At 44.8% G+C, this 21,655-nt stretch overlaps 1 protein-coding gene and 1 long non-coding RNA gene across 7 annotated transcripts in view; both read left to right on the forward strand.

Annotated features, from left to right (window-relative positions):
• The first annotated feature begins 2,484 nt into the window (after positions 1-2,484).
• On the forward strand, positions 2,485-9,051 carry LOC139080920 (uncharacterized). Its single transcript, XR_011535783.1, has 3 exons — positions 2,485-2,636; positions 4,358-4,538; positions 6,353-9,051. It is a non-coding gene; the product is annotated as an uncharacterized lncRNA (long non-coding RNA).
• Positions 9,052-12,350: 3,299 nt separating this feature from the next.
• The window catches only part of AFF2 (ALF transcription elongation factor 2), a 472,149-nt gene continuing 462,844 nt past the window's right edge, over positions 12,351-21,655 (forward strand). For 3 of the 6 annotated variants that reach the window (XR_011535908.1, XM_070604225.1, XM_070604224.1), the window contains exon 1: positions 12,601-12,796. Coding sequence is in view for 4 of the 6 variants with exons in the window: in XM_070604225.1 (XP_070460326.1) it covers positions 12,750-12,796 (47 nt within the window). In the remaining 2 variants the exon portion in view is untranslated. Of the gene's footprint in view, positions 12,797-21,655 lie in introns of all 6 variants that reach the window. The other 3 variants (XM_070604228.1, XM_070604227.1, XM_070604229.1) reach the window with 3 other exon arrangements.

Here is a 21,655-nt window from a genome sequence, read left to right on the forward strand (position 1 = left end):
GGGTAAAGATGGGAAAAGATGGACTTTTTCATAAGTATTCTGGGAAAACTGAGAAGTCATTTGAAAAAAAGATTAATTACATCCACATCTCACGTAAAAAACATGAATAGACTCCAAATGGATTGGGAGCCAAATGGCAAAAATGAAAACATACAAGTATATTGGGCGAATTCCCCTTTAGCCTTGACTTAAAGAATGCCTTTCTAAATATGACTCAAAATCTAGAGCCAATAAAATAAAAGATTGATGAATTTGACTACATACAACTAAAAAATACAAGGCAAAAATACTATAAACAAAGTCGGAAACAACTGAGAAAATGAGAGAAAGATATTTGCAATATATGCCACTGACAAAATGACTTATATCCTTATATAATAATATAATCATATCCTTATATAATAATAAGGAACTCTTAAAAATTGAGGGGCAAATGATCAACAACCCAAAATAATAACGGGAAATGGAAAAGAACAATTTGCACTCACAGGGACACTACTCACATGCACGCATGCATGTGCACACACACTTCCTTGCTCTGCCGGGAGAATCTAGGAGCAATGATACTCCAGCAGCAATGAACACACCTTGTGCCCAGATCTTAGTTTCTAAACACTTTGCTCTCATAAAAGGAATCAGGGACCCTCAAAAAAGTGGTGGATTCCAGAGCTGGGGCAAAGTAAATACAAGATGAGCCTGGAACATTTTGTGGTAACTAAAAAGAAGGAAGTGCTCAAAATGATAGGTGCGTCTTAAAAGGAAAACAGGTTCCAAACTGAAAGAGCTCCCAATGGCCAAAGATGGAACAGTCTGAGAAACAAAACAAATAATGATAGTATTGCATTATAACTCATAAATTAAGTATATAAGAGTACACGGTAATATAAATCATTCAATAAATGGGGGTCAACTCTTCCTGAGAGAACGATGCCAACTAACAAATGTAGAAGGAAAGAGGGAAATAGAAAATCACCATGAAAACATCACAGTAATAGTTGTTGCAGCAAGATCCACTGATGGATGTTAAAACTAGGGGGCAAGAATTTGAGGAGATACAGATTATTTCCATAGTCTCAAAGTGGCTTTCCCAAGGTATTTACTAATTACAAAGGGAAAAATCATTACTTTAGGGTGGAGAAACCCAGTAGACACTTTAACCAGGTGATCAAGTTTAACGTCACCAGTGATAACACGTTAGTTTGCATCACGAACCCCATGATATAATGCACTGAGAAGAGTACAGTGTTATTTCTGTGATATTCTTCCCAGAAATGAATAACTTCAATCTAATCATAAGAAAACATCAGACAAACCCAAATTGAAGGACATTCTTAAAATAACTGACCAGTTACCTTCAAAAGTATCAAAGTCATGAAAGTCAAGGAAAGACTGAGAAACTATCCCAGATGGGAGGAGACGAAGGTGACAGGACATCTCAAGGCAATGTGAGATCCCAGACTGGATTCTCGAACAGAAAAAATGATCTTTGGAAGAAAAGTGGTGACGTTTGAATGATTTCTGTAGTTCAGTTACTATATTGTACCAATTTTAATTTCCTGGTTTTGGTAATTTCGGTATGGCCATAGAAGATGTTAATATTAGGGGAAGTTGGGGGAAGGGTATACAGCAGCTCTCTCTACTTTTTTTGCAACGGTTCTGTAGTCTAAAGCCATTTGTAAATAACAAGTTAAAAAAAGACAGACAAAAATCCCCACCCCCCCCCCTTCTGAAGCTATCATTCTGATGGGGGAAAAAAAATAAAGAATAACAATAAGAATATAAATTTAAAAAAAAAAAAAACGGAGCCTACCCTCCCGGGAAATATAGCGAAAAGCTGGGCGAACGCACCATGTTAAGCCCTCTCTGGGGAAAACAGACTTAAATTCCTGCACCGTCACAGATTCTGTTTGCTGCCTCGAGTTGCTGCAATGGTTCTTTTAGGAATCCTTACTGAGTTTTCCACGTTAGTATGAATATATGGAGCCCTAAAGAGTTTGAATCAGATGTAACAAGGACATTGTTCCTGGCTTCCCTGATCGCTTTCATGACCACTTTCAATTTCCTCTGACGGAGTCTTCCCTAAATCATCCTCTTCACCTCTTCCCAGGAATATATCTCACTGGGGAGATGTAACTAATTTACATCTCTTAGAGAAAAAAAGGGCAGATTCTTGATACCCAGCGGGGATTTGCCCTGGGGGCTTCTGAGGAGATCCTAGCCCAATCTGAGCACAGAGTTAGCCTTTGTTTATATGAAAATTTATGTCTTTTTTTAATTTAAAAGGTAATACAGGAGAATTATAAAAATTTTTGGAAAACACAGAAAAGTTGAGAAAGTAAAGTCACCCAAATCTCACCTCCCCCCAAAGACTACTATTTACTTTTTGGGACATTTACTTCCAGTCCTCTTCCTACGCCTCTGTGTTGTGTCGTTCAGGATCACACTGTTCATATAATTGCGCAACGTGCACTGTACCTTCAGAACAAAACTTTTTTTCGGATTATTACAAAACTTTTGCAAACCTAACTATAATGACTGAACAATATTTCTTCATGCAGCTGTGGATTCAGTACACCCCTATTTTTGTGTATTTCACTTTGTGGACTTGCTGCTCTTCTAGAGGCTGCCAACTACAGGTGAGTTTTTTGGAGAAGCACGTGATGGGGAGGAGTGAGCACCGGGCTTGAAGCAGGAGACACAGGGTAGAATTTTGACCCTGTTCCTTAGAAAATTTTCAACTGTGTTCTGCTTATTTTCCCCCTCTGATCTTTTTCGTTAGCTGCAAAATGCCCTGATTCGTATCCTCAAATTTCCTTCAAGCTCTAACATTCTATAATAAGAATATTTTTTTTAGTTAAAAATTTTTGTGAGTTTTTCGGCAATTTCCAAAATTTTACGTGTCCATCTATCAACATTGATATTGATATTTACATGTTGATGCATCAAAGTTTATATAGGACGTATTTATATAGTTCAAAATGCCAGGTAATGCTACCCACACAGTCATTTTGCCAGTAGGCACACTCTGGCACCTGGGAACTGCAAAAAAACTTTAAAAAGTCTTATATGTTATGCCCTGCTTGTGTAGAAAGTCTCTGTTTATTCATCACTATAGCCTGTGTGGTCTTAACCGCATTGATTGTTTGCTGTTGAAAGTTCTGCTGCTGGTCCAAGAGGAACACCAGGTCCTTGACTAATGGACTCACCGGGAGAACTTTGTTCCCTATTTTATGGTTATCTTCGGGTCTCATGGAGATTGTGAACTTCTTGTCCCTGTAAACTGTCCTGATGACTGTTCAACCTTAGAAAATGCTAACTGTAAACAATTCCTGCAGAAAGTTTCTGTCGTCATTTTATCAGTGAACTTTGAGAAAGGACATTTTGCGGAGTGCTATGCATGGGTTCTAACTGGCGACTTGGAGGCCTATTAATATAAGTTAATAAATCTGAAAAAAACCCACCCATTAAAAATGTGCTTTAGGGGCTGGCTCCGTGGCCGAGTGGTTAAGTTCGCGCGCTCCGCTGCAGCGGCCCAGGGTTCGGATCCTGGGTGTGGACATGGCACCGCTCGTCAGGCCACGTTGAGGCGGCACCCACATGCCACAACTAGAAGGACCTGCAACTAAGATATACAACTGTGTACAGGGGTGTTTGGGGAGATAAAGCAGACAAAAAAAAAAAGATTGGCATCAGTTGTTAGCCCAGGTGCCAATCTTTAAAAAAAAAAAGTGCTTTAGGCTGAAGGCAGACACGCTAACCAAAATTGTGGCAAGTGAAAATGGAAGGAAAAGACCAGGGAACACGTCCATCCTTCACTATCTCTCGAGTATGTGATCAAAAGATTAAAAAAACGTTTCTTCACACATAGCACATTTGTTCCTGATGCATTTGAGATGGATGAGCAAAGTAAGCAAAAGTTTTGCCTGCTTCAGATATAAAATATGGTTGCTGTTTGGTCTAGGCGAAGCATTTGCCCAAACCCAATCCAGCCAATCAAAATGGGGAGGGAGGGATTGTATCCTGATAGAAATCGAAGGAGGGATATGGGGAAACAGAGAGCAGGCTGCGTGTAGGTCCCACATTGGCAGGACTTTCATAACCCACATGTACTATGTAAAGGATACCATGTTAGAGAAAACATACATTATTGATGAGATTAATGGAAAACAAAAGTACAGCCAGAACATTTCCCTCTCCAGAGCCTGTGGCTTTGTTTTTGGTTTTATCCTTTAATTGAGAACTACTTTCGCACCTCAGACTCAATAGAGTCAGGATAATTCATTCCAGGAAAACCTGCTTTAAATAAGGTAAATTGCATGTGTTTTCTAAGTAGAGCTTACCATTTTTTCTTTTCAAGCGCTGCTATGGGGCGAAGTGTCTATATAACGCGGGACCTTTTGGCGATTAATGAACACTTATTGATGATTATTAACTAGAGAGACTATTCATATTTAACAACAACAACAAAAACAACAAACAAAACCTCAACGATTCTCTTAGAGATTCTTGGATGGAAATTTGCATTGTTTTACCAAAGGGTAAGATTTTCCTTAATTAATAGTTCAAATAACAAGTATTTTATGATGTAACTAAAAATGATGTAAAATGCAATGGTTTAAGATTTCAGGACTGCATGCATGATTTGGGTATTCAACTGAGACTTAGGAGACCTGGTTATGGTTCTGACTCTGATATAACTAGCTGTGTGATCTTGGTGAGCAATCCAGGCCTCTGTTGGGCTAGAGATAATAAGGATCCTGGTAGTGCCAATACTCTATGATTCTATGATATATAAAACTAAGTGATGGCTGAAAAGAAAAAGACTATATTAGGGGCATCATCCTGCTGATAAACTTAAAATTTAAGTAATAAAATGTCATGATCTAAGTGAAGTCACAAAGTGTGGTGAGTTGACATAAGGAAGTGCTACTGAGGCTCAAGTATGCCACTTTGAAGTGCAGCTCAGTGAGGGATGTGGCTCTCTTCTTGGCTGTAGTCTCTCAGAGGCCTGGGAAGAAACTTTGAACTGGAGGACGCCTTTTAACTGGACCCCTCATAGCAAAGCAAAGTAGACCATCTGGTGGAAATGGGTAGGACCTACTTGCCTCTTCACTGTAGATTCCAGTTATCATTGGCAGTGGATCCAGAGGGATCTGACTCACTGAGGTGGCTGTTTACATTTAGAGAAGAAAGAGCCTAAGTGGGGTCACCGGGTAGGCAGTGGCAAGCCTTCTCAGTGGTGTGTCTGCTCCGGTGCAGGCCGACCCTGGGTCTTTCCTCCACCATCCTGATCCGGTTTAACTGCTGTGAAAGGAGGAAGGAACCACCACCAAGTGGCAAGGCAGCACAGCCTCTTTGGAGCAGCAGTTCCCTGAGGTCAGGCAATTAGGCAAAGGATCTCCATGCTGAGGCCTCTGCTCTCCCTTCGCCCATGGAACAACTGGAGTAATTGTACCTCTAATGGCTGTTCCTGAAACTTTCAATTAGAAGATGAATAAGTTCTGGGGATCTAATGTACAGATCTAACAGTAACTATAGTTAATAATACTGTATTGTATACCTGAAATTTGCTAATAGGGCAGATCTTAAGTGTTCTCACCACACACACACACAAAGGTGACAGTGTGAGGTGATGTGTTAATTAGCTTGATTGGGGTAATCATTTCACGATATACACATATAGTAAACCATCACTTTGTACACCTTAAATATATACAACTTTCATTTGTCAATTACACCTCAGTAAAGCTGAAAAAAAAGAATAATTCAAAGCTTGAGGGGCTATCAAATACATTTTATTTCCTGAAAATAGAGAGGCAGAAGGAGTAAAAATTTATTTTAGGCAGTCATTTCATTTCTTCTAATGACATTTCCAACAATTTGACTGTCAGCAATTTAATAGAAAACTAAAGGTTTCACATGATGCTAAGAACCAGGAAACTTTAAACAAAGACACTGATTTAAAACTCTTTTGAATGTTTCAATATGAAAAGCAATGACCTGAACTCCCCCCCAAAAATGATTACTAAGTAAAAAGAAGTTTATACTTTTTAATATTATTTTAACAGCACCAAATGTGTAACTTATTAACCAGGCTCTAGAACCCATGGCATGTGTATCCATTTTCCAAGCAAATAAACAAAAACAATAAATGAAAGAAAACCCTGCAAACACAGCCAGTGCACTTAGCACTGCTGATCTCACCTGATGGAGAAGCTTCTAGACACCTGCCCTAGGGATGATGAGAGCACGCGTTCGTGTGGGGCTTTTTACCATTTACAGAGCACTTTCATATACATTAGGTTCTCTCTCTGGCCTCTGGGAAAATGCTTGACTTCCCTCTGGAATCTAGCCCTTCAACCCTGCAGAACGGGCTCCCCGAAAAGACTCTTGGCAGTCACGCTGCTGCATTGGTTGATGAAAGCACGCCAGGGACAGGGCTCTGAGCGCCAGGAAGCAGATTTCTCAATCACCAGATCAAGAATGGAGATGATGGATCTGGGTAATCGAGGTGACTCTTCACTTTGTCTCCCGCATCATTATAAATTACCGGTCTGCATTTGGCCGTGGACTAGGGGTTCGTATCAGGGGACTCCAAATCAAGGAGCCCTAGAATGTCAGAGCTGGAGTGCTTCCAACCCCCTTAGTTTATATTATGGACAAGAATGGAGCCCTAGAGAAGTTAGGGGAGAGAGCCAGGGATTTGCAGTTCCGCAGCAGCGCAGTCTCATGCAGGAGAGAATTCTCTACGGCTGTCTCACAGCCCGCCACCATGCACTCCTCCGCAGTCGGCTAAAGCGGTATCTTAGCCCCAGATTTCTAATCTCCAGGAAAAAGACCCATCTGAGTCTCCTTAAACGATGAAGCAAGAATTGCTCCACCATCTTCTTGCTTCCTGTTGCCTATCTGACTGACTTTCTTTAATATGAGGGCATAGCTCAGCCAACTGCCTTCCCCCAATTCAGCCGCAGTTGAGATCAGGGAAATTGCACCACGAGAATTTTTTTTAATCCAACAGTTAACTGATGCCACTGCAGTCCCAAACTCCCAGGGTGTTATAGTTCACTGGAGTGGCCCCGGGACTCTAAATAATAATGTGGTAAGAGAATGAAAGCTGGACTTGGCACCCAGATGACCATGTCCCAGCCTCAGCTGCTCAGCTGTGCCACCTTGCGACCTCGGTGAAGTCACTTACTCTGTTTCCTCAACTGTCGATGAAGATAAAGGCCCTGTCTTTGCTTACCTTCTGGGGCTACAGTGAGATGAAACCCTTTCTGAACGCAGAATGGAGGCTGTGGGGCAGTGTACTTTAGTACATGGACTTTGGCAGCAAAGAAACTTGGGGACAAAGCCTGGCTATGGCATATATGAGCTCTGTGACTCTGGGCAAGTGCTCAGCCTCTGGGAGCCTCAGTTTCCTCTTGCAAAATAGGTATAATACTAGTATCTACTTTAGCGAATCATGTTGATGAGTGAATGAAATAATGTATTTAAAATGCTTAGCACAGTGCCTGGTGTGCAATAAAGTCTCAATGAATGCTGTCTCCTTTTATTGCTTGACTTCCCTCTGGAATCTAGCCCTTCAACCCTGCAGAACGGGCTCCCTGAAAAGACTCTTGGCAGTCACGCTGCTGCATTGGTTGATGAGAGCACCCCAGGGACAGGGCTCTGAGCGCCAGGAAGCAGATTTCTCAATCACCAGATCAAGAATGGAGATGATGGATCTGGGTAATCGAGGTGAGGAATCATGAGAATGCACCATATAAAATCAGAAGAGCATCACCTTCAAGTATGGTAAACCTAATTAAACAGATGATTGACAAGGTCACATGGTATGTGATATTTAGGACTTTGGAAGATCTCTGAAATGGGGTCATTGTCTACAGTAACTAGAAAACCCAGGAGTAGGGATTTTCAATTGTGATCCATGATTCAGATCCAAAGTAATAAGTGGTAGAGCCAGGAGTTGGAAAAAAATTAGGTATGTATATTCATGAGGCTCATCCTAAGTTGGGAGAATTGTCCTGACCCAGACTCAATTTGAAATCAGCTCATGGGATTGCCACATTCACAGAGACTGGTTGGGTAGACCCTAAAGGGGACCACTACGTGTCAGATCCCATGCTAGGCTTTGACACTACAGACCCAGGCCCTACTCTCACGAGGCTTAACGGGACAAGCAAGTAGAGACATTCTGAGTTTAGAAAAGATGGAAATGCTCCTCTGACGAAGATCGTTCCAGATATCACAGCCCATGTGTGGAAACGGCCCCAAGTTCAGAGAGGCAAGTCGGTCCATTCCCAGCTCACGACAGCACCAAGGCTGCTCTGCCAGAGGAAAACCCAAAGTAATGGGAAGTTGGTGCCTTCCAGAGGAGCCCACGGAATTCTTTTAGACGAGCTGTAGCCTTGATCACAATTTCTGCCCAGAAAGTAAGTCAGCCTGGCTGCACCAGGTCAGAAACAAATGCTTAAGTTTTTAAGTGGAAATCTGAGGGGTGACAGGATGACGCATGTATCATACGCTGTCAATTTGTTCATTTCCTGGAACTGACGTGCACAGTGAAACTTTCTTAAATTAATCTTAATTTTTAGACACTCTCTACCAGAAGCTTTGTGACAGTGCCTTTACTACAACTGTAAGAATGGAGATTTCAAGTTCTTTGAAACAAAGATTAGTACCTGGAGACTCCAAATTAAACTCCTTTAAAGTAATTCAAGTCAAAAATCTACTTTGGTAATTCTGAGAATCAGCATTTTTATAAAATTCAGGCTCTTTGGGGGCCGGCCCCGTGGCCGAGTGGTTAAGTTCGCGTGCTCCGCTTCCCGCAGCCCAGGGTTTCCCTGGTTCAGATCCTGAGCGCCGACGTGGCACCGCTCATCAGGCCACGTTGAGGTGGTGTCCCACATGCCGCAACTAGAAGGACCTACAACTAAAAATACACAACTATGTGCTGGGGGGGATTTGGGGAGAAAAAAGCAGGAAAAGAAAGAAGAAGATTGCCAACAGTTGTTAGCTCAGGTGGCAATCTTGTAAAAAAAAAATAAATAAAATAAGTAAAATTAAGATTCTCAAAAAATGATTTCTGGTTTTGCCTTAAGAGATTGGGACAAGGAGTCTTAATTTTGATTCTGTCCTGTGTGGAAAGATGACTTTCTGTTGGCTTAACGGTCCTCCCAGTGGGTTTCTTTGGGTTGGGGTTTGTGACTGGAGGCCATTGGCGAGGTGTGGAGGGGGCCAGTCAGAGGGAATAGGAGAAGCCAACAGAGAGAGGAGAGTCAAAGGGGAGAAGGTTGAAACTTCTGAGCTGTTAGGTTGAACTGAGAATTGTGTTGCCACATCAGAGAGGGGCTTTTCCAGGCAAAGCCATGACAATAGGCTGGCTCAGAGGAATCTTCTGCCTTAGCTAAGATGCCCCTGGGAGTGGAATGCGAAGGAAGCAACCTGACCCCTAGGGACTAGAGGACGGAGCAGCTGCAGCCATTTGACAGCAGCAGTTGGCCCTGACTCCAGATAGCCGTTTTACCTCCTCTTGCTACTGCCCTCCCTGCAACCTGCTTTCCCTTCCCTCCTGCTGGCCTGGTGAAGGAAGCAGGGGTTGGATGCATATCTGAGGGTTCACTAAAGAGCTGAATTCTAAGTCTCCTGGCCCCATTAGGGCCGGGGATGGGCAGGAGGCCGAGAAAGGGAGGAAGTGCGCCTTGCATCAGAGAAGGCAAGCTTCTACCCTGCCCAGCAGCTGATGCTCAGACAGGGAGCATGTGCTGGGCCTAGGCTGGCTGGCTGGCCTCAGGGACAGCCTGGCCCCTTCAGTGCTGTCTCTCTCAGCTTCATCCCTGTTCCAGGAGGGTGGCTGGGAGTGGGAGCTCCTTCCACCCAGCCCAGCCTTCCTGCTTGGTTTTGATCTCAGGAAGGGAAAGCCCCTGCCCCTCTTTTGAAGCAGCAGCCGGCACCACTTGTCTCTTCTCTCCTTCCCGCAGGCACTTCTGTTCAGAGTGCTGCCTCTTGCTGGCTCCTTCTGCTTCTGCTTGGTCCTCCCGCTGATTGGGAAGAAAGCGCACCAGTGGGGTGATGGGGGTCTGGAACTCTTAAAGGAGCAGCTTTGTTTCTGTTGGAAATTTATTTACCTTGCACATTATTTTTTTCTATCTTTCCCCAATCAATCAACATAACCTGGTGAGAAAAGTGAATCAGATACAAAGTGATCATAATCACCATTTAAATGTTAATTGTAGATACTCTGGTTTTCCTCTAAGGATTTTTCTAGCAGATCAGGCACTAGCTCTGGCAACAATCATTATTAGCAATCAAATCCAATTCGAGGATCATTTACTGAGGGCATAAAGGTTGGGGGCCACAGACCTGAGTAGGGCAGTCCCCACCATCTCAAGGATTCACAGTCTAGGGCTGAAGACTGGAACTCCAGGAATAAACAAGGCACAGAGAGAATTTGAAAATCCCTGACACCATTTTTGCCAGTAGCTCTTTTGCCACCAAGTCTTTGACCAGAGGAGTTTAAAAGTAGCCAAACTGACAAGCAATTTGAAACGTCGTCTTTCCTTGGCTGCCCATTGGTTGATTTGCAGTCAGTCCACTAGTATTTGTTAAGAAGTTGGTCCTATGCAAAACAAACAAACATTTGAGCAAAGCCTCCCTGGATGCTAGAGCTGCAGTATCTTAGAGCCTTGTTTCTATGTTGGTGATGTACTTTTTTCCATATGAAGAATGGGAGAGAGACCAAACTCTGGGGCCCTTCAAGCTCAGATTCTGAAGTCATCCACTTCTTCCAGCTGTAGCACTTTCTGCAGGATTGTGCCCTAAACGGGCTTCCCAGATTCTAGGTTCCAATCTGGGTTCTCCCTCTAGGAGAAATGTCAAGAGCTTGAGCAAATTACCCAGTCTCAGTGCTTCAATTTTTCTGAAAAAAAAAAAAGAGTAAAGGAAAACTATTTGATTTTGACAATGTGAGAGAATATTAGAGAAGCATATTCAAGTAGAGAGGAGAATGCCAGAAGGGCAAGAGCCGAATGGTGGGAGGATCAAGTCTCTCTGTTTCTGGATGGGGAGAATGAGCCCCAGAGAAAAGACTTGCTCAGAGTCACACAGAGAGCCACTGACAGAATCAGAAGCGGCACCCTGCTCTGTCAATGCTCAGTGTACCGCTCTTCCGAATAAAGTCCTAGCCTTAGGATTTCGAGAATGCGCCAATACTACTCCCTCTGTATAACGACATGAAGAAGGCAAATGAGACGTCCGCACTCCAGAGTGGTCCTGCTCCCGAAGTGCCTGAACCGGGTCCGGCCCTTTGACATCCCTTTTCGCATTGGAGGCCAGGAAGCCTTTCCCCCGAGGGTAGAGGGTACTGACTGCAGGGATTCACCCCTTCCTGGATCACCAGTGGAGGCTGAAGGGAGGGAAGAGGCTGCACGTGGAGAGAGACGGATTCTTTTGCCAGAAGGGAGACAGGCAGCTGGAGGATGCGAGGGTGGGCGCACACACAGTGGTTTTCCCCTTTCCCAGAGGAGAAAAGTGCAAAAGTCTTTTCCCCAAGCCACGTGGTGGCTGTGCGGGAAGGTGATAGTGCAACCCAGTTCCCCAGCGTCCTAGCCCGGAACCCAAGGATCACACAAGGGCAGTCATTCGTGCCTACCCTTGCAGCCCACGGAATCCAGGGCCCAGAGCTTGCAGACCTACTGGGTGCCCGCCGCGCTCTGCAGATGGACAGGGCACTGCGGCATGCCTGGCCGGCCTGGGTGCTGGCACGCGGCGCTGCGGGGACGGTGAAGGTGACCGCCTTCTCCTTCCCGGCCCCGTGTGCTCTGGGCTGCGGACCCGAGGGATGCTCCGGCCCGCCAAAGTTTGCTCTGGTGCTCAGGGGCCCGAGGAGTGTCCCCAGGCAGGGACTGCGCGCCGGGCAGTGGGGGTCGACCCTCACCCCGCGAGAGTTTGTGCGCTCTTTTGTGGTTCCAAATAGTAACTCCCAGTGGTGTGAGTGGGCACGGGTTCAGAGACGGGGTCCCCTTCCCAGAGCCTGCGTCCTGGCCCCGCCAGCCCCCCACCTACATTTCTGAAACTGCCCTTCGGGCCCGGGCCCCGGCCCGGGTCCCCAGCTCTGCGGCCGCTCAGGCCAGCTGATTTTGACAGAGTGGGGTCCCGGGCGGCGCGGGCGGGCGGGGCGGGCCCCTGCCAGATCCGGGGATGATAACGTGCCGGCTCCATGTCGCGGCTTCGGGCTGTCCAGGCTCCGCCCCCTGTGAGTGTGTAAGTGTGTGATGCTGCCGCGGCCGCCGCCGCCTGTGCAGCCGCCGCCGCCGCCGCCGCCGCTGCCGCCGCCGCCCCGGCTGCCGCGCCGCGCCGCGCCGCTGCCGCTGCCCCGGCCGCCCCCGCCGCCGCCACCGCCGCCGCCGGCCCGCAGCCCGCCAGGCGGGCGGCCCCGCCGGCCCGAGCCCGCAGCGGCTGCCGCCTCAGCGTCGGGGCGCTGGGCGAGCGGGCAGCCGCGGACCGAGCGGACCCCAGCGGGCGGCCAAGCACTTGCCCGAGCCGTGCCACCGCCGCCGCCACCGCCGCGGAGCGCAGGACCCTGCACCTCCGGCGCCTGCCGCCGCCGCCGATGCGGCCAGGGCACTTTTAGCCGGGCGGGAGGGCCGGAGAGCCAGGCCGCCGGGAGCAGCGAGCGAGCCGCCCCGAGAGCCGCGCTGACCCGCCGCCAGCAGGGACGGACGCCCGCCCGCCGCCGCCGCCCGGCCGCTATGGATCTATTCGACTTTTTCAGGGACTGGGACTTGGAGCAGCAGTGGTAGGTGTTGATTTTCGCCTTATCCTTTGCTACGCAGGTCCCCTGGCTGGCGCTGGGCTTTTCGCCTTTGTTACGGGGAGCCGGGACCGTGGTGGGGGCGCCCCGAACGCCCTCCCACTTGCTCTCGGCCACCTCTGGCCCCGGCCGCCGAGACTCTTCAGTCGGTTGCCCGGGTGGGGGGAAGTGGGGACAGAGGGAGGGATGCGGATCCCGAAAGCCTCGCTTGGCTCTCCAAGTCCAAAGAGTTGCATTTGGCCCAAATCGGATCCGGTGCCACGGGGGCTGAGCCGCACTACCATCCTCCGGGATGTTCTCCCGGAACGCTGGCAGGGCTGGCTTCCCAGCGCACCGGATGCTGCCCGCCCGAAATGCCTCAACTTTCCAGGTGCCCACCGCCGGGGGCTGGTCGCGGGGGACAGGCAGCGGCAAGGTGCCACTGATTGCCCTCTGCTTCCTTGGCGGCCACCGCCCCCGCCGCCGCCACCTCTTTCCCCGCGCGGCGCGGCGCGCACACCTTCCGTTCCACCCGCTCAACCCAAGTTCCCCGCACTCCGGCGCTGAGCTGCAGCTTCGGGGGCCACCGCGCGGGGACCTCGGGCCCGGGCCGACTGCGGCGTTTGGCTTTAAGACTGAGGGCTTTTGAAGTTGGCCCCTGAAGTCTGCTGCTCCGACGTCAGTGCACGTTTAATTACCGGCTGGACCCCCAGCCGCCCCCCACTGGGAGGCAGCCGCAGGTTTTTGTAATGGGCACCCAGCTCGGATTCAAAGGTTTAGTCCGCTCTTTCTCAAATACTGTAAACTTGTCGCTGAGCGGTTTTTGAAAAGATGGTGCAGAGGTGACTGGAGAGCCGGAAAGTTGTTACTCTGCGTGATGTGCGTGCGCGTGTGCATAAATAGTGATATACATACCTATTAACTTTTTAAAAAACTTCACCTTCAGCCACAAACATTATCATTGTTAATTTGTCACAACATTTTAACATATCGATTTCCCCCCCACAGTCTATGAATTGGATGGGGGGAGGGCGCGGCGGCAGCGACTTCCAGTTGCACTCTTGGATATTGCCTTTTTAAATGTAGTTAGAATAATGTAGTACCGACTGATCCTGCGAAACCTTTTGCAATGTTAAACTACTAGCAGCCGTTGGCTATGAATGCTGTGTATTTTTACAAGGATTTCCCTTGCTGATGTGATATTTTAGGCAATTTCCTTCTTTAGAAAAGGGTCATACGCTTAGCCAATAGCTTCATTATGCCAATCATGACTCCTTTAGTTGCAAATCCAAGATAATCAGAATTTAAAGACATTTTATTTTATAGCAATTCTGGATAAATCCTTGAAGCCACAAGTTACACTGTATCACTATTAATCTGTAAGGCGTTTTTGATACCATGCAGGCTTTTATCAGTTCTGCAGAAAAGCATTATGTTACAATTTTTTAATAACCATACTGTTATTTAAAAGTAAAGATCACATTAAAATTACTGCTCAATTAAATATTATGCTCCTGCACACAGCCGTTGCTCTGCTTCACTAATTTATTTTGCAGACAACTGATAACCACAGCATTATTATTTGCATACAATTTGCCTAATATATGGTGTGGGTAACATCATTAACTTAACAGACATTGTTATAATTGATTTCGTGGGTGTAGTTCAAATGTTAAACATATAGAAGGTATTAGGTTTTTAAAAACGTGTTTATGATATTATTTGAATTTCAATTTACTCTTACACACATGCAGTTGCGTATTTAAAGGAGATGGGCCCTTTTAGATTTGATTGCTTTTTGCAGAAAGATACGCCCCTCCCCCCCTTTGGAGACTGTCTTTTCTTATATGGAGGAAAGTGCAAAGCCTTTTTTCCTCCAGATCCCTAACTATTCCACATCAGTTAAAAAAATGCGGACTTGGACGCTCCGAGGATATTGTGTGAAATACTGATGACTTCGTATAACACATGTGCATAAATAAGCCGGCTTTCTCCCTCCGTGCACATGTTCCTGGAAAATTTCTCCTCACTGTTTGATTGTGAGGGGCAAGCTTCCTTGTGCATCTGTGTTTGTAAACATTTGTGATGCAGTCATGCATCTGTGTTTTGTACACCCCCACAGAGAAAAGGAACATAAATGTGACAATAGTGGATGAACCAAAAAGCTGGATAATGCCTTGAATGAAAATCTGTACCTTTCCAAACTCTCTTTGGACATCCAGAGCATGCCAATCACATGTTCATTATATGTTTACTTCCCCTCCTGGGGAGTGAGTAGCTGCTTAGAGTGATGGCATCTACCGCCCCCGCCTGCCCCAACCCCCCAAGAGGTCTAAGGAGGGAAAGGGCACCAGCCAAGTTTAGGATCTCATTTATATTGGACCTTTTCTCAACATTCACTTGTGAAAGAGAAAGCTCTGAGCTATCTCTACTGCAACCCTAGATGTCTGGCAATAAATGGATCAGGCCAGCTAAAAAACAAACTCATTTTCCTAGACTCAATGAAGAAAGACTTTACATACACAGGCATATGCGTTATTTGCAAACACTTGCCTATAGTAAACAAAAAGTGCGTGCCCATTTATAAACACGCACATTTGTCAGCGTGAATGCAAATGGAAAGGATGGGGCATGAATGACGCTGCAGTGTGCGTCTGTGCTGTATCTGGGAGGGCTCAGTGCCTAACGGAACATATCCCTGGATTTCACACACTGCAAGAATATCTTAACGGATCATTCTCTGGACTCGATTAAAGGGCCAAAGCTCAAGTTCTTTAAGATTCCTGGATGAGTGAGCAATGTTCACCTGAGTCTGAATTTAATATGAACCATTCTGTGAAAGAAGAGGAAGGCGCAGATGTCTGTCTGTGCACACCAAAGACACCACTTGCTCTTTCAAAACGAAAAAAAGATAAGGAAACAAAATCAAATTGTATTGTTTAAACCACTCCATAGACTTGCTTGTGTAACCCAGTAAATGAATTCTTGAGGTGTCCGGAGATCAGGTGGCTAGATTTGGACTTGTTTACCAGCAATGGGGATGTCATGAATCCTCATTTAAGGGGGCAAAAGCAAAATCAGAGTGTCTACAAAGTGCACAGCATTTCAGTTCTGTAAGCAGCCTCCCCCCGCACCCCCGGATTGATCAGGCGTTGCTTTGTGACAGACCAAGGTCCTTTGTGGGGATGCTTATCTTCTTTTTATTATTAAAAAAGAAGGAAAGAAAGAGAAGGGAGGAAAGAAGGAAAGACAGATACAGAAAGGGGCACATTCTTAAAAATAAAAAAGTGAAGAGAAAACCACCATGATAGCAAAATCAAAATGTTAAAAAGCCTAGTGAAAATCATAGTTAAGCCATTGTGACAGTGGCCGACTTCCCACTGCAAAGGACGGCATCAGTTGTTTGTAGTTTTTAAGTGATGTCTCACAAGTAGCCTAATTAGAGGCGAGCTTGCAAACGGGCAGTCATACAGGAAGAGACTTAAACTCACTAAACTGTTATATAAATAGAAAGTTCAAAGGTCTGTGTGGGGCTGTCAAGGCTGGGAAGGGGCCATGTGCGGGCCAGGCTTCCCCTCCTGGGTGAAGGCAGCCCCGGGGCCTGGCCCAGCAGTCCACACTTTCCCCAGTTTCCCTCGACCTTGCTGGGGGCGGGGACCCTGCCTTCGAGACAAAAGTGAACTGTTTCAGCTCCAGCCGCGCATGGCCCGTGCACTGCAGCAAGCCGGCTGCCTCCGCCTGCTCTGTGCGCACAGGTCTTCGAGGCCTCCTTAGTTGCAGTCCTCCGGAAGAGTGGAACTGGCCTGCTTATGGATGGGAAGCTGTGGCAGAGAGAGAACACAACCTTCGCCAACCTGGGGGTAGTAGGAATGTGGAGGCGGTGGGGCAGGATCCTGTTTTAACTAAGGCCTACAGGTTGCCAGGATTTCTCATTCTCTACCTCCATCCATTTATCTTTCTCCCTTCCCCTCTGTTTGTCTTCCACAGACAGTCTGTGGTCTGTTTTCTTTGCTAGTACAGTATGCATTCTGCAGTGTGTTTGAGCACTCATTCTGCAAACCATTTGGGATTGAGTTTCTTAAGGGGTATATAGGGAGGAGATACTCAAGGCTGTGAAATTAGCGAGTGATAAGGTCTCCTCCAAAACCCCCCAAAGAATAAAAGCGATCTCTGTAAATCGTAAAAGGCACGTCTATTGGACAAGGAGGAAAATTATCTCATGTTAGAAATCAGTTTAATGATACATGAATTGTTTTGCTAATGATTCAGTCAAGCATTTAACAACTTTAAAATATACAGATCAAGATTGAAAATGACTGCCTCAAAAATGAATCTGTCATTATAGACATAAACGAGATTCCAAACATTTAAGCATTTTGTAGATGGATAAAAATTATATTGTATTTAAACATGCTAATTATTGTTGAACAGAAATGGCTTTAATGTGCTGAACCTTTATTTCATGCCCATTATTCTTAGCTAAGACTATTTCTTGCATGCAGAATTTGCACATATTTAACATAATTTCAAAATCGTAAAAGTCCAGTAAAATGGCCATCTCTGGAACAGTCTAGAAGCTGTAGCCCTACGAGCTTATAGCTGTAGGTCATACCTCAAAGAGGGAAACTGCTGTGTACTCGATTAGTCTGTCATGTAGACAAAACAATTGGTACAGTGACTGCATTTTTCACTTTTAATTTTATCTTTCCTTTTCTGATTGCTGTGGGATAAAGAAAGAGATTTAAAAAACTTGTTTACTGATAATGGAAAGAAATGTATTGCTGATTAGAGAGCTCAAGACCACAACTTGGAGAAACGTTTTTGAGAGGGGGGTGTGTGTGTGTGTGTGTTTCACCTGTGTGTGGTAGAATGCAACTTCATCGTTGCTACTATTATTTGAGTATTCACTCTGTGCCTCAAGCTTTGGACTAAATGCTTTAAATACTCAATCTCACTTAATCCTTCAGACAGCTTTATGAGATAGGATCTGCTATGATCTCTATTTTACATGTGAAGTGGTGGAATCACTAGCTCCTCGGTGATGCAATGCAGGTTCCAGCCTAGATGGAGCTGACCCAGAGCCTGCACCATCCACAGCTGACATTTTGTCTGAGCCTTTCTAACATGTGGGATTCTTTCCCCTGTGTCATCTCATTCAGTCGTTCTGAAGTAGAATGTGCAGGGGTTATTCCCATTTTACAGATGATCAAACAGGGCTGGAGAGGTCGCTTGTCTCACCTGAGTTCCCACAGCCTGTTTAGTAACAGAGCTAGGTCAGAAATCCACATCTCCCAATTTCCTGATCAGGTGCCTTTCCGTGGACCTCTTCGCCTGTTATTTACTGTTACTGTGTGTTACTGTTTCTGTGTGGGCTCGAGCATCTAGCTCTCACTGAAACAGATTGGATCGTGTATATTACACTTGTGAAAAAAAAAAATCTGTGGGGTTACCATGTAATTGACTAGCCTTGGAACTCGCTTTTCCCTTTTAATTAAAAAAGGAGCAATTTATGTACTGATACAATCTCTTAACACTTCTTTTATGGATCCCCATTTAATGAAAACGTGTGAATGGCAAATTATAAAAAAAAAAAAAGAGGTAAAACTCGAGTCCTTGAGAACTGTCCACTTAAATTTGAATACCCTAATTTTGAAGATTTGATCCTTAAACATAAAGAAGACCACAGTGTTTCTCTCATTGATTTGAGGCCTCAAAGGTGGGAATAGGAGGTGGATGACATTTCTTTCCAAAGCTTTGTAACTTACACATTAGTCTTTTGATTTGATCCTCACAATAACGTTGTGGGTTTGTCAGCACTGGTATTATTAGCTTGATTTTGTAGAGGAGAAAACTGAAGTTCAGAGAGGTTAAGTGACTTGCCTAAGTTTACACAGTAAGAGGATGGTCTTCGGATTTGTGTTTATTGCTCTATCACTGTGTCGCCACTGTTGCATTAAGACGTTTATGTTTAAATGTCCACATTGTGTCCAAGGGAATGGTGTATCACCTTTCCTGTTATGGTGCTCAGTAAACATCTGTTGATTGATGTTAGAGCCCCATCAGCTCAAAGAGCGTTCTATGCAAATACTCGTATCTTTGAAAGATAGTTGCTCAGTAATCCTGGTGCTAATGCTGGCCCACTGCCTGTTTGATAGTGTTTTAATCGTAATTTTTTGAAAGTCTCTCAGCCAGTCTGGGCCCTTGCAGAAAGTAACAAGAACGAACAATGGTTACAAAAGACGCTTAAAAGGAAAAGGCAAAATTAGAACCCGTGTTATTTATTGATATGACTTTAAAAATACAGTTTCTATGTATTCTAAGATATGCTTAGAATTGAAAAAACCCAACTTTGGAGACATAGGCGGACGGGAGTTAATGGGCTGGTATTGAGTCTCAATCCGTACGGAGGACGTTAAAGAAGAATGTGTGACAAAAATCTGAAGAAGAATTGAATAGTCGGAGGGTTGGGATTCTTCCAGCTTTTCTTGAGTTTCAGCCTTTATGACTTGTATTTCATCATGAGGAGGCTGTTTTTCTACTTAACTGTAGCAGATCCACGCCGTAAATTATCATGACTGTTAAACAAAGGTCCAGCACTAGGTTCCTCTAATGTAAAACTTTTATGTTGCACTTTAATGAAATTTTATATGCATGTTCAAAGCAAGGCACACTTTATACCGTGGAGAGGGTGACGCTCTGAATTGTTGAATTTATTTTAAAGTAAATCTTTTCGATGACCTTAGCTGCTAACATCCACCTACTTACTGAGCTGAGAAAAATTATCTGAGTGCTTAAATAAAATGGCGTGATGGAAGCAGGGCTGACAATAGCAGTACGGCTAGAGTCTGATTTTGATTATGGATTGCTTAGTTCATGGAATACTATTTCTTTATATACCTGTGCATTTTACTTCATTTGAAAAAGAAAATCAACCAGTGATTTAAAGTAATCTTTGATTTGGTTCTTCAAAAGGCCTGTGCTGGTATATGAAGGTTTAAAAGCCACACATTGGGAAATAAGCTTAGGAAACAGGTTTTGTTTTCATTAAAAATTCAGAATCACTCACCTGTTTATTTTCTTCAATGTTCCTTTTGCTGGAAAAAAAGGAAAAGAAAAACCACATTACTTCCATCCTATAAAGAATGGTTTGTCTTGTTAGATTTCCAAATAATAGTTCTCTGCATTGTCTGCCATCTTCAGAGAAAGCCAGATCTCAGCTGCAGATACTGGTTCACTTCGTGGCCTTGATTAAACCCTATTCCTGGAATCTGAATTTTGTGATTTGTAGGTAACATATCTCCTGGAAATAGCACTGAAATGTTTTCTTTTTATATGAATAAAAATAAAACCCTGCTTATCTTGCAGTGGTGCTAAAATTGCCACCTTAGCTTTAACAATCATTGGAAGAAGAAGTTTCTTAGGAGTCTGGTGTCTTCTTGGTCTTTGGGTCTCTAGTATGATTTGATCAAAGCAACTGACCAGAAGGAGCGTGTTATGAGGCCAATTTAACCTTCTGACTGTGGCAATATGTACATGCCCACCTAACTATCTGGTGAACAATGAAAAATGCAATCACAGAGGCTTTATTTCTCCCCCCAGGATGTCGGTCAACTAATTTTTTTAATAAATTAATTTTCCAAAGGAACTGGTTGTTTTCCTGCCAGGTCGGCACAGCCACAGTAACTAAATTAAATTCCAATGTGATGGATGTTTCTGATGAAGTGCCATGGAATCATGGAGAGGTCTCATCAATTAGCCATTATTTATTTGCTGGCAGAAGGCTTGGCTCTGGTGTGTAGACATTAATCAATTCCTCAAACCTAGTGTTTCAAAACTGGAGGGCCCTTCCAGATCATCTGGGCCCGCCTGCTCATTGTACAGATGAGGAGACTGAGGCCCAGGGACATACAGTAAGTGACAAAGCTGGATCAGGAGCCCTTGTGCCTTGGGTCAGTGTTCATCAGCTCTATCAAGAACTGTTTTTACTGCGTACCTACTCTGTGCCCAACACTTTGCTAGGCAGTCACTTTTAGGGGGAGATGAAAGGAATGTGAGAGATGACCTCTGGCCCCACTGACTTGACATTGGAATGTAGAACCATGGATGTAAGTAAGATAGGAATTCAGGGAGAGAGAGAATGTGAGCTAGGGTAGGAGAAGCAGTCCTCATCAAGGCCCATGAAACTCTTTTAGTACTATTAGCACAGTCCGGAGTGAAATTTGGTTGCTTAGAAGACCAGCAGCGGCCAACACTCAATATTAAACAATCGCCTTTGGGCCCTGAGTTATCTGGTTTGACAGTAGCTCACATTCATCACATAATTGCTGAAGTCCTGTTTTGCTGTGTGAATGGGATATTCTCATTAACACTGAACACCATTTGCGGAGGGACAACCACAAAACGCTTGACAACTATTTTGACTGTCTGGATTGTGGAAATATTTATGTAAGCATTCTTCAAAGAAAGACCAAATGAAAATTTGTTTTCCTGAATCACTTGAAACAAATGTTTGTAAATTGCCAAATTGCTGGCAAAATAGCTATTTTCAAAAAAAGTGTGTATCATGGCTCTTAAGATGTACCCAAATATATCTCTTCTTTTGTTCTTTGTCCTTCAAAAGAAATAATTTGCTCATTTGTCTGGATGGTGTGTACTGATATTTTGCCTTTTGCATTACTTTTTCCTGAAGAGTGAGTTGGTGCCTTGGTACTGTCTGGTTGGTGTTGACATCTGTGTTTATCGTTAATTGTTTGGCCATCAGATAATTCTCATCTGGCTATCTCATCCTACAAATCTCAGCTTTGTCTCTGGGAAGCCACTAGCTACAATCCTCCTGCCCTCTCTCTCCCCTAAACTCACATACTC

Source organism: Equus przewalskii, chromosome X (genome assembly GCF_037783145.1).
Source record: "Equus przewalskii isolate Varuska chromosome X, EquPr2, whole genome shotgun sequence".
Lineage (NCBI taxonomy): Eukaryota > Metazoa > Chordata > Mammalia > Perissodactyla > Equidae > Equus > Equus przewalskii.